A 14,050-nucleotide genomic window follows, 5' to 3' on the forward strand; every position below is an offset into this window, starting at 1 on the left:
TTTCCTCTCTTCAGTGTGTTTTTCTTGCCAGCAACAACTAAGCCCAAGGCCACCATTTGCACAATTCCAGGGATTCTGCTACTTTGCTGCGGAGAACCCACGTGAACGGCGTCTCCCAGGGCTGTGCAAAGTGGTGGTGCGGTCCAAGCGCTTGCCTGCCGCAGGGTTTTGCCAGGACAATCCTATCTATTTCGTAAGTCCCGCCTCAATGTCACCTCTAGTTAGAGCAGGCCCCGGCTATTTACTATTATGATATCCTGTTTGTATTCTTTACAAATGGTGACTCATTTATCGACACCTGAATCCCTACATATTTTTACTTTTTTGAAAATTGTCTGTCTCCCCCTCAAATAAAATATCAACTCCACAGGGTTGAGCAGAGTTTTGTTTGTTTTTTTGGCCAATGCTGGATCCTTGGTGCCTTGGACAGTGCCTGGCACAGTGTCGCTCGCCCCAAGTATTTGTTGAATGAATAAACGAAGAACAGCTTTGCAAGTTCTTCCCCAGTTGGGTGGTGATTGGTTGTGGGGAGTTGATGGACAAGGCCACTGACCAACCAGTGGGCTGAGTGGTAGTGAAGGGCACGGCCTTCCAGCCTGGGCCAGTCATGGTCCGGGCCGGTGAGGAAGCACGGAAGTACAGAGAGCAATAGAAATGAGTTTTTATTTGTAAAAAGTTACAAAATAATATTGTACAAAAATAAAGTCTGTAGAGAACTTTGGTTGTATAACACAAACGACCGAGACAGATCAGAGAAGTCAAAACTTCCAAAGAAGTGCACTCCTTACTGGATCAGATGGTAATCGCGATGATAGAGAAAAATCACAAACTTTACCCTTTTGTGGATTTGGTGGAGCGATTTGCTTCAGTTAAAACCTGCTTATGGTGTGTAGCTGATGCTGGGAACAAGCTGTCAGCACCCGTTGAATCCCACGGCCCCTGTGGGCAGAGACTCTCCACGGGGAGCTGGGGCTGGGGCTGACCCCTGGGGACACCAGCCACCAGGTCAGCCAGGACTCTCTGAATCGGACAGAGGATCCTGGGGCTGCATCGAACTGTGCTTCGTGAATGACTGGTCGGCTGGGTCTGTCCCTGTTTTGAGCAGGCTGCTCCTCAGCAAGGTCCCTGCTTGGGCCCCAAGAAAGGACAGAAGGGAGGCCCTTTTCCTCTATTTCCGAGTCGTGTACGGGGAACTGAAAGGACAGAGGGTGCAGAACGATGGACAGCTCGGGTCTTTGGGGGCGGGGCGGGGGAAGGGATGTCTGGTAACTGCTGCTTCTTGGTTACTTTGTAAAATGAACATGATTATTTGAGGGAGGCCAGTAGGCTATTTAACGGCTAAATCTGTCATAGTTTGGGGCTAATAGTGATGGATGATCTGATAAAAATCCCTTTTATGAGATGTGTAACAAGCTCTACGGTAGGGCTCAGTGCATGGAGCATGGGTCAGCTGCCAGACGAATCCATGATCTGGGGCGCTTAGGAGAGGGTTGTTCTCACCCTCCACCTCCACCCCGTCCAAGGCTTTCAGCATCCAGGTGGCAGGGCATGTGTGCTGAGGCTGGCCCGGGCCCGTCTTGCTTGCCCACCCTTCCGGGGCACCTTCTTCCGAGGGAGGGGCAGCAACTGGTGGCTTTTTTGGCAACTGGCTGACCCCACTTCCGGGAGGCCTAGGGCACTCCTTGGCTGCACTGGGGCCAAGCATGTTTCTCAGGCAGGTGGTGGATGGAAGGATAGAGGAAGAGTCTCCACAATCAGGGCAGAACCCTGGCTACCTGACAGGATTGTTACTTCGAGGTCTGCATTGAATCCAGGACTACCTACTAAGGGGACTTTAACCTTTGATATATATGGTTATGCACATGATAGACAGATACACGTGGAGGGGAGTGAGAGCTTAAATACAACAGGGAATGGAGCACACAGCCTATCTGCTGGGAGACAGAACCGTGAAGAAATGAAGCCGAGTGCCCCGGTCTCTGTGTCCTGCTCCCCGAAAAGGGAGCCGGTCAGAAATGTTCCTTCTGACACGTTTCTTCTCTAAAATATGAAAACAACAGGTAAGACGCTGAGATCTGGGGGAAATCACACGAGAGCTCTTCTTAAAAAAGGTAAAGTAAGTGATTTTTTGCCTAGCGAAAAACTTTTTAATACTTTGAAAAGCATGGACCCTTGTTCCCAATTAAAATTTCCTTTGTCACCTTCTTTTGCATTTTGCGAGCACATATACTTTGGCACCTTTGAAAAGAAACTTTAATAAATAAGGGAAAAAAGAGAAACTCATTAGTGAACGGTAATAAATAACAATAACTTAAATCTCAATAAATATTTTCTCTATACTTCTGTATCTGAAACAGATGCATTGCATCGAGTAGCTTCTCTGGTCACTGGTGACCACGCATAACGGAGCTGGGGTGTATGTAACATCTGTCTCTCTGTAAACCGAGAGCCCGGCGGCCTCCCCGCCCCAGTGCAGCTGGGGGCCTTCCCCGAACGCTCTCCTGCAAGAATGCTGCTGAAAACCACAACTGGTTTCCTGTTTCCAAGGACAGAAAGGAAATACCTTCAGGTTTGGTTTTAGTCATGAGGACAGCCTTTCTGGTTCCTAGCCAACCTCTTCCCACCTCACACACCATGCTTGAAATCAATCACCCACTGTTCCCCAAAACGCTGGCTGGAGTAAACCTCAGGCCTGAACCTTCAAAAGCAAAGGTTACTACCTCTCGTGTGTGTCTTTGCTTTTTTTTCTCCTCCTTGCCGGTGTATGTCTCCACTGAGTGACAGAAAAATAAACCTTTCTTGCTTTCAGCAGTAAAACGTAATGACAGGGAATGACACCAGGAGGACCATTTCCCTGGTGTCTCCAGACATGTGAAAACAAACCACAGGAGATACGCTGGTTTGGTTTCAAGTGCATCCGCAACTGTACCCGTGACCGGCGACGGTGGACTGTATCGGATGAAACGATGGCAACACCCAAGCAGGGACACCAGCCCTGAGCTTCTGGTGACGCTGGCCGCCATCTGGGAGAATGCAGACAGCTGTTTCCTCTCTCTCCCGCCCAGTTTTCTGTCGCTGGATCTCCCTCTGCCAGGCTCCCACAACGGCTGCCTGCCTCCTCCTCGACTCCTTGGTCCTTATCTTCCACTCCGGGCAAACATTTTCTGGGAACCTTGGTCCCTTTCTTTGCACTTTGTGGCAGGAATGCAATACACAGCGGTCTCTGGAGCGGGAGTCAGATACATCCACAGCGTTTGGCGGAATGCTTTCTCAGAATATGGTAAACCAGGTTATCGTCTAAAAAGGACAGGTCGTCATCGAAGGCGAGGGGTCTGCAACACGCCTGCCCGACTTTGTCACTCACCAGCCTTCTATTTTTGGACAAGTTTTTTAATATTTTGTCATACATTGTCTCGGCTGCATCGCATGAGCCGCTGCAGTACCTGAAAATGAGTTCCTCCTTGGTTTCGTAGCCCAAACCCAAGTCAGTGACATTCAGATGCACGGCAGTTAAGACGCACCCCCGATTTCGGCCCCTCTGGCCCCGCCGGCCTTTCCCTCGGGAACTCTCCGGGCTGGCGGCTGCAGCCTGCCGGTGCCGCTCTCTGCGAGGAAGCACGGCCATTTGTTTATCGGGTGACCTTTTCAGTCTTCTAATGGTGGCTTGTATGAAATCCATGACATCATCAAACTGATCAGGAAAATCCTCTGGCATATTTGCTGTGCAACAAGAAAACAGAAACGGTCACGTGAGACAACAGCAACGACCACTTCGAGGAGGCTCCAAGACCCCAGTGTCTCCTAAAGGCGGCCAAGCTCGGCCTCGGGGTGAGACTGCCAGCTCAGGGACCGCTGTCACCCCGTCCGCCCCGACCCTGAGGACACAGGCCGAAAGGTACCCTCCAAGACTCCGCGGAAGGAAGTTCATCCACTCGGAAGAGGAGACTGACACGGGGCGTGACACACTTCCTTGCTGAAAACAGATCCTTAGAAGTGGAATCATCTGCCATTTTGTAACGCGTCCGTATTGAACGTGCAGATGCTGACGGAGGCCCCTTCTTCTTGTTCTAATAACGTAACCTACAGTTGTGGTTCTCAAATGTGAGTGTGGATGGGACTGTGCTGGGATGCTCACGGAAATGCAGAGTCCTAGCCCGACCCTTAAGGGAAGCGTGGGGAGGGGCCGAGGAATCTGTACTTCTAACGAGCCCTGGAGAAATTCTGATGGGGGTGGTCCATGGAGCATACGTTGAGAAACCCTGTCTTAGAGGGTGAAAAAAGGATTAACCTTGGATTGGGCTTGGAAGACACTGCTGCTTTCACCTGGAATACCGAGGAGTGCTCTTTCCTGAAATCCACCCCGACTTAGCACCTCTGCTCAGCTGAGTGGGATGAGAACCATTCTGACAGATCACATGAAAAGCTCTTGAGCTCAACTGTATTTTAGAGCTTCCTTAAAAAACATTAAGCCTACTTTTCACTAACACAGAGACTAATTTACCACTTCTTTGGATTAGCATGACTTTAAAAATATATGGTCACACTGTAAGATGACATTATTTTTTTTTTTGCGGTACGCGGGCCTCTCACTGTTGTGGCCTCTCCCGTTGTGGAGCACAGGCTCCGGACACGCAGGCTCAGCGACCATGGCTCACGGGCCCAGCCGCTCCGCGGCATGTGGGATCTTCCCGGACCGGGTCACGAACCCATGTCCCCTGCATCGGCAGGCAGACTCTCAACCACTGTGCCACCAGGGAAGCCCAAGATGACATTTTAAAAAAAATTTTTCGTATATTTTATTTAACCTTATATTTCTTTTTTTTTTGAGTATTTAAAGTTAATGTATTTTCTTTCTTTTTTTTTTTTTAACATCTTTATTGGAGTACCATTGCTCCACAATGGTGTGTCAGCTTCTGCTCTACAACAAAGCAAATCAGCTATACATATACATATATCCCCATATCTCCTCCCTCTTGCGTCTCCCTCCCTCCCACCCTCCCTATCCCACCCCTCTAGGTGGACACAAAGCACCGAGCTGATCTCCCTGTGCTATGCGCCTGAATCCCACTAGCTATCTGTTTTACATTTGGTAGTGTATATATGTCCATGCCACTCTCACTTCGTCCCAGCTTACCCTTCCCCCTCCCCGTGTCCTCAAGTCCATTCTCTATGTCTGCGTCTTTATTCCTGTCCTGCCCCTAGGTTCTTCAGAACCATCTCTTTTTTTTTTAGATTCCATATATATGTGTTAGCATACGGTACTTGTTTTTCTCTTTCTGACTCACTTCACTCCGTATGACAGACTCTAGGTCCATCCACCTCACTACAAATAACTCAATTTCATTTCTTTTTATGGCTGAGTAATGTTCCATTGTATATATGTGCCACATCTTCTTTACCAATTCATCTGTTGATGGACACTTGGAAGTTCCTTAAAAAACTAAAAATAGAACTACCATACGCCCCAGCAATCCCACTACTGGGCATATACCCTGAGAAAACCATAATTCAAAAAGAGTCATGTACCACAATGTTCATTGCAGCTCTATTTACAATAGCCAGGACATGGAAGATGACATGTAAATGTATCATAGCAGTACATGGACTGAGGCGCTGTTTGTGGGCAGACGGTGGGAGGGGGGTGTCCAGCCTCTGCTGCGGGCTGTCACATGACTCCCACTGGCTCTGGGTGCAAAGAGGACAAGAGATGTGCATTTTAGGGAGATCACATGGAGGAATGATTGAGGCGATGCTTCTACGATGTTTGAGACCTTTGGACAAACGTGTGAATTTGCAGTCTCATGGCGTTTTCTGCTGTGTTTCAAGCATTTGCTTTGGCTGATCAAGTAAGAGAAGAGTAACTTTGAACAACTGAATACATTTTTAAAAGAGGAAAGCAATTCAAATGCCCATTTATTAGGTACTCAACCTTTTATGCTCTCCATCCCATTTTCAGGTAATTTAGTATGTTTAGGGTTATATGTGGCTTAGGACAATATGCCACAAAAGAGTTGTTAGCAAGAGGGAATTTTTTTTTGCCAAGCCCACGTTAAAGCAGAGAAGGATTACACTGGGCCTAACCCACGTCAAATTGTTTTGTCATGAACAAATTGTTAAAACAGATACCAGGTATCCTGTTGTGTAAAACATAACCCAGCTAAGGCAACGTAACCACATCTATTTCTGTTTCTCTCTCTCCCTCTCATCTGTGTGTATGTGTGTGTGCAAAACATATGACATATAGTAGTGAAAAGAGTGGGGATGGTGTGGAATTTCCAGATCACCTTGTTGCCCTAAAGCTAAAACCTAAAATTTGGCACTGGATGGTCCTGTGCACAGAATTCTCAAAGCTGCTTCCACTGGTCTGTGCCCCATCGCCTCTTGCCCCCGAGCCCCTGCATTCCAGCCCCTGCATTCCACCCTCCTTCAGTCTGTTGCAGTTTTAAGAGCAACACTCTTAAAACTGTTAACGCAGCTCATGTCCCTCCTCTGCTCCAAGCCCTCCAATGGCTCCCCATTTCCCTTGGCATAAAAGCCAAAGTCGACACTGGCCCAAGGCCCTCCCTGACCTGGCCACCCACTGCGTCCCAGCCTCTGTTACCACTGACCTCGTATGCAACTTCCTTCTTCCTTACTGCCTCCCCCTCCAGCTTCTCTGGCCTTCTCACTGTTCCTCAAACACAAGGTTTCACAACTTCAGTACTACTGACATTTTGGGCTGGAACATTCTTTGTTGTGGGAGCATTTAAGGATGTGTAGTTGCATCCCTGGCCTCTACCCAGGAGACGCCAGTAGTGTCCCCCAGCCCCATCCCAACAGTGACGAACTGAAGTGTCTTCAGATATTGCCAAACGTCCCCTGGGGGCAAGATCACCGTGGTTGAGAACCACACAGATCAGAACACAAACAGGGACGCAGGGCCTTTGCGCCGGCTGTTCCCTCTCTGCCTGAAACACCATTCCTGCAGAGTACCCAGTGGCTCATGCCCACATCCCCTTCAAGTCTGCTCAAATGTCACCACCACCAAGCCCCACCTTGACCTCCCTGTTTCAAATGCAATCCCTCCCGAGCCCAAAGCCAGACCCTCCTGCCCTCTTCCCTCCCCAGCATAATACTCACTACCTTCCAACACACTGTCTAACTTTCCTTGTGTTGACTACTTGTTGTCTGTCTTCTCTGAGCAAATGTCACCTCCACGAGGCAGGGACCTTTGCGTGGCTTGCTCACCAGTGGAGCCCAGGTGCCTACAACAGGATCTGGTCCCTGGAGGCCCACAATGATTTCTGAACGAGTTAGGTCACTTTATGAGGGGAGAAAGAGAGAGTCCTTAATTTATCCAGGGGACACTTGGGCTTCAGCTGAGAACCGCACCATGATGAAATGAAAGCCTCCAAAATAAACAGCCTCTGTCAGGCGGGCAGCCGCAGTGTGAAGAGCAGCACAGTCATCTCCCTCCTGCAAGCGAATAAGCAGCGAATAACCAAGCTCACTCCCTTGCCAGCTTCCGGCAGCTTTAAAGTGTCAGCTCTCAAAGCCCACTTCATCCTGAGGATTCAGAAAGGTTCTGGCTCCAGGGGAGTAACGTTTTCTCAAGAAGGACTGGAAGAGTGGGAGAGTATTGGAATCTGAATTTGTCGTTTCCTCTGAACCGCTTCTACTGGACTTCCTTAGGAAGTTTCCATCCTTCCTCCCTCCCTCTCTCCCTTCCTTTCCTTCTCTGTTCTTAAAAAAAAAAGTTGAATCGATAAAGATATGGCACATATATACAATGGAATATTACTCAGCCATAAAAGGAAACGAAATTGAGTTATTTGTAGTGAGGTGGATGGACCTAGAGTCTGTCATACAGAGTGAAGTAAGTCAGAAAGAGAAAAACAATTACCATAGGCTAACACATATATATGGAATCTAAAAAAAAAAAAGATGGTTCTGAAGAGCCTAGGGGCAGGACAGGAATAAAGACGCAGACATAGAGAATGGACTTGAGGACGCAGGGATGGGGAAGGGTAAGATGGGACAAAGTGAGAGCGTGGCATGGACATATATACACTACCAAATGTAAAACAGATAGCTAGTGGGAAGCAGCCGCATAGCACAGGGAGATCAGCTCGGTGCTTTGTGACCACCTAGAGGGGTGGGATAGGGAGGGTGGGAGGGAGGGAGACGCAAGAGGGAGGAGATATGGGAACATATGTATATGTATAACTAATTCACTTTGTTATAAAGCAGAAACTAGCACACCATTGTAAAGCAATTATACGCCAATAAAGATGTAAAAAAAAAAAGACATGAACTACTTATTTCGAAAAATGAGTTGCTTATGCTATTTGTGACTTTTTTTCAATAATAAGCTATAAAAGAGGAAATTAGGTGTGCTCAGTTTCAAAAACCCATGCTTGAATAGAAGTCTGAACTTCTAAACCTGGTATCTTAGGGGTGATTAGTCAAAGTACAGAAAAAAAAAGTCTTCAAATTTCTAAAGAGACTGTTTTACAAAAGGATCCACATGATGGGGTCCCTGGCTCTTTTCAAGAACTCCTGAATAGATCATTAACTTAAGAAACTGGGAACATGGAAGTTAAAACTGATTGAGAATCAACTGAGGATTAATCAGAAATGAGGATGAAATATTACTAAAATTTTAACATAAACGAATGGGAAAACATTTGACTTACAAAAGTTCAACTTACACTGGTTTAGAGACTCATTAATTTATATAACATGATAAATTACATAATTTTATATTACTAGGGTTATAATGATGATTTGAATCAGCATTTATAATGTTCTTATTTATTGCCTGACACTTTCAAAGTTCTGGAAAAATGTTGTCCCTCCTTTTTAAGACATTTTGACCACATGACTCTGTCCACTGGCTTTGCTTGCCAGATAAAATACAGAATACCTAGTTAAATTTGAATTTCAGATAACTAGCAAATAAATTTTTAGTATCAGCAGTCCTCAATAACGTTTGGGACATACTTATCCTTTGTTATGAGAACGTTTAGTTCCTTTATTTTAATTTCTGCTTGGCCTTTTTGGGGTGATGCGTGTAGCAGTGTGAATGCACCAACCACTTATGCTTTTGGGTGAGGTGGTGAATGGATCATTAGGCCTGAATTAAAAGGCTTCCAGGCACCTGGGAAGCAGTCAATCTGTGTTTGATGTGTTAAACCAAATAGCGTAGGGGCTTCCCTGGTAGCACAGTGGTTAAGAATCCGCCTGCCAATGCAGGGGACACGGGTTTGAGCCCTGGTCCGAGAAGATCCCACATGCCGCGGAGCAACTAAGCCCATGCGCCACAACTACTGAGCCTGCATGCTACAACTACTGAAGCCCGTGCGCCTAGAGCCCGTGCTCTGCAACAAAGCAAAGGCACCACAATGAGAAGCCCGTGCACCGCAAAGAAGAGTAGCCCCAACTCACGTACTAGAGAAAGCCCCCGCGCAGCAACGAAGACCCAATACAGCCAAAAATAAAAAAAAGAAAAAGAAAAAGAAAGAGTGTAGGTAATGAGGACTGCTTTTGATGGGACATCTCCCTCATACATTGTCGTTAAGGTGGAAATGTTTATTTAAGGCTCAGGTTCAGGACATAGGTGATTCTTACTGAACTGAAGGGATTCCCCCCTGCCCCCTTTCTTCTCCTTCTTGAACAATAGAGGAAAAAATACATATTTATGCTGAAAGTTTTACATGGATATGAATTTTGGAAACTAGAAAAGGGCAACATTATATTTTCCAAACCACAGAGCAAATTGGCCTATCTCTTCCAACTGAATTCCTAATCCCAGGCCTTTTGCTGCTGACTGAGTTCATTTCTAAAGAGACCACAAGTTATCAACACTAGGCATTTGGCGGGGGCATTGTGAGCCATGCCCCCACTGAGCCAATCTTTAGGGTCTCTGCAGAGGCCTCACACCTGGCTCAGGCAAGGAAACTCCCCGGGGGACCAAGAAGTCCCCAGCTGCCTCCATGTTCCTGGAATTCACTGAGCCAGGGGCAGCAAAGGGGCTGGGTTTGGATTAGTTCCCCAAATTAAGACTTAATGGCATATCACTTTCTTTATCCTATAAAGGGCTTGGCAGTATGTCAGCTACACAAATGGCCCTCATTAGTATGAACTTTGATAGTAAAATACTTGCCAAGCACAAAAGAGGAGCATCGTTTTTAAAAAGTAAGTCAAACACTTGCCCATTTCCCAGACCCACTTGGAGGCTAGATCTGGGAAAACATGGACATCTAGAAGCTAAAGTTTTCGAAAACTTAAAACGCTCAAATGCATTTAAGTCATCCTTCAGGGTGCAACTAAATATTTGGGCATTATTCTATTTAAAATACTTTAACTTTGATGTGTCCTTTGTATAAACAATGTTATTTAAACAAATGAAACCTTGTACAGGGCCAGACTCTGGGAACAAACCAAACCATTCACTGCAGAGACTTTGCCCCCCTCAATTATGGGAAAACAGTAACATTATCTCAGGAACAAAGGCCTGGGATATTGACTCTCTGGTAGAGTTAATTGAGTTTTTATAGCAACAATGGTGAGACCTCGGAGTACTCCTTGTAATAGCTGAACCAAGAAGCACATAATTCAAAACATTATCTTGGCGAAGCTGGCATTTAGCAGACAAAGTATTCTTTTAAATGTCAGATTTCTCTTCCAAAGAGTACAGGTTAATTATATATATATATATTTTCAGGTTAATTGTATTTTAATCAAAGGGTCATTTTATACTCGTATTGGGTTGTCCCCCTCCTCACCCGGCCTGGCTGGGTGTCTAAGCCAGTTTTCAGCCTGTCTTTGACCTGTGGGCCCATGAGGGAGGCAGCACAAGGTTGTGTAGAAAGCAGTGAGGAGGTGACCCCTTACCCGGAGTGGGGTGGGCCCCAGCAAGGAAAGGGCTGGACCCTAGCACGCACAGTGGGCCTCTCCTACAGGAGCCAGAACTAGCCTCAAGGATGCAGAGGCTCTGGAGAGGAGGCCCAGGTGTTTCTCGCTCTGGGGAGGACCCACCTCTGTACTCCAGCGGAAAGCATCCAGCTTCTGTGTACTGGAAGGGCAAGGGTTAATACGCTGAGGTCCGCAGGGGTGACCTACTGCCTAGGTCAAGGCCACACAGGCGAGAGGCACATCTTCAATCAGCACCTGGGTGCCCTCACTCCAGGTGGTGCCCAGTTCTGAGGTGGGCTAGACCCTGGGTGTGAGCCCAGAGATGCTGTGCCCGCAGAGCCTCTCCTGAAAGGCTGTCTGCAAAAGGAGGCACGTGGAACCCACCCCCCCGGGGGGGAGGACATTTAATCTGATATTCGTTGCCTACCTGTACCCCAGGTAAAGTACAAATTGCTCTGTAGACCAAATATATAAAAAAGAGAAGTTGTGTGTGTGTGTATACACACACACACATATATACAAACATATATGTGTATATACACATATACACGTGCATGTTTACATGAAAAGATCAGCCTAAGATTTATGTAACCTCTCAAGAAAATTCCCAACTGATGTCATTCTTTAGAATGCTGTTTTTACTTTTCAGTAATGTACAAACATGATTTTCTTTCACTAATACTGCAGTATTATGAGAACTACATGATGGAGTCTTACCTTTAAAATTCCCCACGTTACCAAGAATATGCATCATCCTCTATTTGAAATGACAGCTTCCTTGACGCACTTAGTATGACCAGTGCAAAGGTGGGATGGATGCCACCCAGCATGAGTTTTAACCCTGACAACATCCCTGCAAGGCTAAAGTCGGGGTCGCCTAGTTATCTGTACTTTACAGATCAGGAAACTGAGGCTCAGAGAAGGTAAATATCTATCTGCTCAAGGCCACGTGGCTCATCAATGTAGACTCAGCTGGTTTTGGTTTCAAAGCTCAGACTTGCTCTAGGGCTCCAAGCTGCCTATCTGTTCTTAAGTAAAAATGCCTCTACGGTGCAGCCTGCCTAGTGTCGGGCGTGTGGTAACTTACTCTGGAAGATGTGCTGATTTCACCTGCGCGCATTTACCACATTCAGGACAGGAAGTGAGAAATACACTTTCTACTGGAAAGTTCAGCGTGAACTGAGGCACACTGAGTAGATTCTAAAGTTAGGCTGCCGTGGACCACAGAATACAGTAAATCGTCTCCAGAAAGGGAAAAGCATGCCGTTCAGGGGCAGCTCTCCCACATCCTGGGTCTGGCGTATCACCCTAAGGCAGAACTGGCAATTTCCCAGTTAAAACCGGAAAACCGGCAGCCACGGGCGGTGGCAGATTCAGACAGAGAGGCCCCGTCTCCGGAAGCTCCTCAAACTCGCGCTGGCACCAAGCGATAAAGTCTCACTGCAGAGCTGGAGAGGACAGAGCCTGGGATTCCAGTCCGGGGTCAGTCCCTGCCCAGCCTGTGACCTTGGACTAGTCACTGAACCCTTCTGAGGTCGGCGAGCCCCTCTCGGGGGCCTTCCCCCAGTGCTAATGCCCTAAGATGTGGACAGTCTAAGTCTTGGTGTCACCCCCATCAGGGAGAGGACTGCCTCTGCTGATGCCCCAGCAGCATTCTGCTAACTGCCAACATCAGGGGCCCCAGGAGACCCCATAAGAGGTATTTTAGGTTCTAGCAGTTCTCAACCTTTTCCGTTTGCCTCTTGGTTCAACGTCTTGGTTACACCTGAAATAACCAAGTGCCTCTCAACTCATCAAGTCATCTTCCTACGTCTTATTTAGGAGAGGTGAAGAGGTGTGTAGAAAGGGCCCTATACTTGTGTCTCAAAGCACCCAGGTTCTAGTGGGAGGTATCCTTACACCCCAGTCTCCATCTGTAAAGGCAGAGAAGGAGACAGTGACCTCTGAGAGGACACGGACACCAACATGCTATAATCCTGCAGTCTCCCTCACCCAAATGGCAACACTGCCATTTTCTCAAAATCTCTATTTTATTTATTTCTGGTTTTGCTGCTTGGTCTTAGGACTCTAAGGCTAGAATCATCCACGGCAACTGCCACCTAATGCACTGTCAGAGCCCCACAGCTTGCCTTGGGGGCTCTTGACGCTTGTTTTTTATTTGACCTTCAGCGACCTCTGAAACGTGTGGTGTTAGTTCAGGAGCGTGTTGCAGTTCTCTGAAAACTTCAAAGTTCTGCCATCTGCTACTATTTAAAAGTGTTGACTTTGCCACTTATTTGAACTAATTAAAATAAGGCACCCATGGGTCCCTAAGTACTGGAATGCTGAGGCATCTCGCGTCATGTGACGACCACCCTTACTTTCCTATTTTGGACAGAGTATTCATCCAGCATTACATAGACCATCCTGGTCAGCGTGGACTTGGGTTAACTTCAAGAGGGGTCCATAGCATCTGTTCTCCCGTGAACAATCACCAGCTGAGGCAATTTACTAAGTCACTGTGACCACTGCCAGAGCTACCAGGGCATTCTCTCCATGACCAGTGGTTTGCCGGCAATAAAACATGACATGGGTTTATTTGAAAAGTATTTGCGTTGTAAAAACAGTGTTTTGTTGTTTTAAAAAAGCATTTCTGGATCCTCTCAAGACAGAAGAAAAGACCAACCAGTTCACAATACAGAAAAAGAAGCCTTGGGTGTACTTTTAAAGGCCATTTGCCCACCAGAATGCCATTTTAGTGACCACCTCCACCTACTTTGACTAACATCGCGCACACTTATTAGCTATACCATGTCTTGACTACTTATCCTACAATTTAACTGAGAAAACTTGTCATCACTGTAATGGAAATTACTCTATAAATACAAATAGCCAAAAATCTACTTAGGAAAGCTGGACTACATTCATTTTGTTACTCAGCTTCTAATTGCCCTGCTCTGATTTCCACCTATGTGGTCCATACTTCTATTATAGTGATGTTAATAATTTTATGGTAATACAGAATGGCTCCCCTGAGGGGAAGAGGTCCATTCTTCTGCTTTTAAGTCAGGAAAACACTCAATAGGGTGTCCATTTGTTAGCTAATCCATGAACACCTGGTGCGAGCTAAAAGCAGACCCCAGCCAGCTGTAAACACCTCACGCTCGAGTGCACA

The 14,050-nt window shown here is 46.7% G+C and overlaps 1 protein-coding gene across 3 annotated transcripts in view; it reads right to left on the reverse strand.

Moving 5' to 3' along the window:
- Positions 1 to 639: 639 nt before the first annotated feature.
- GDNF (glial cell derived neurotrophic factor) overlaps positions 640 to 14,050 on the reverse strand; it is a 28,841-nt gene continuing 15,430 nt past the window's right edge. For all 3 annotated transcript variants that reach the window (XM_019929243.3, XM_019929244.3, XM_073802067.1), the window contains one exon: positions 640 to 3,720. In XM_019929243.3, the coding sequence (XP_019784802.1) occupies positions 3,236 to 3,720 (485 nt within the window). In that variant the 3' untranslated portion in view covers positions 640 to 3,235. The remainder of the gene's footprint in view (positions 3,721 to 14,050) is intronic.

This window comes from Tursiops truncatus, chromosome 3 (genome assembly GCF_011762595.2).
Source record: "Tursiops truncatus isolate mTurTru1 chromosome 3, mTurTru1.mat.Y, whole genome shotgun sequence".
NCBI lineage: Eukaryota > Metazoa > Chordata > Mammalia > Artiodactyla > Delphinidae > Tursiops > Tursiops truncatus.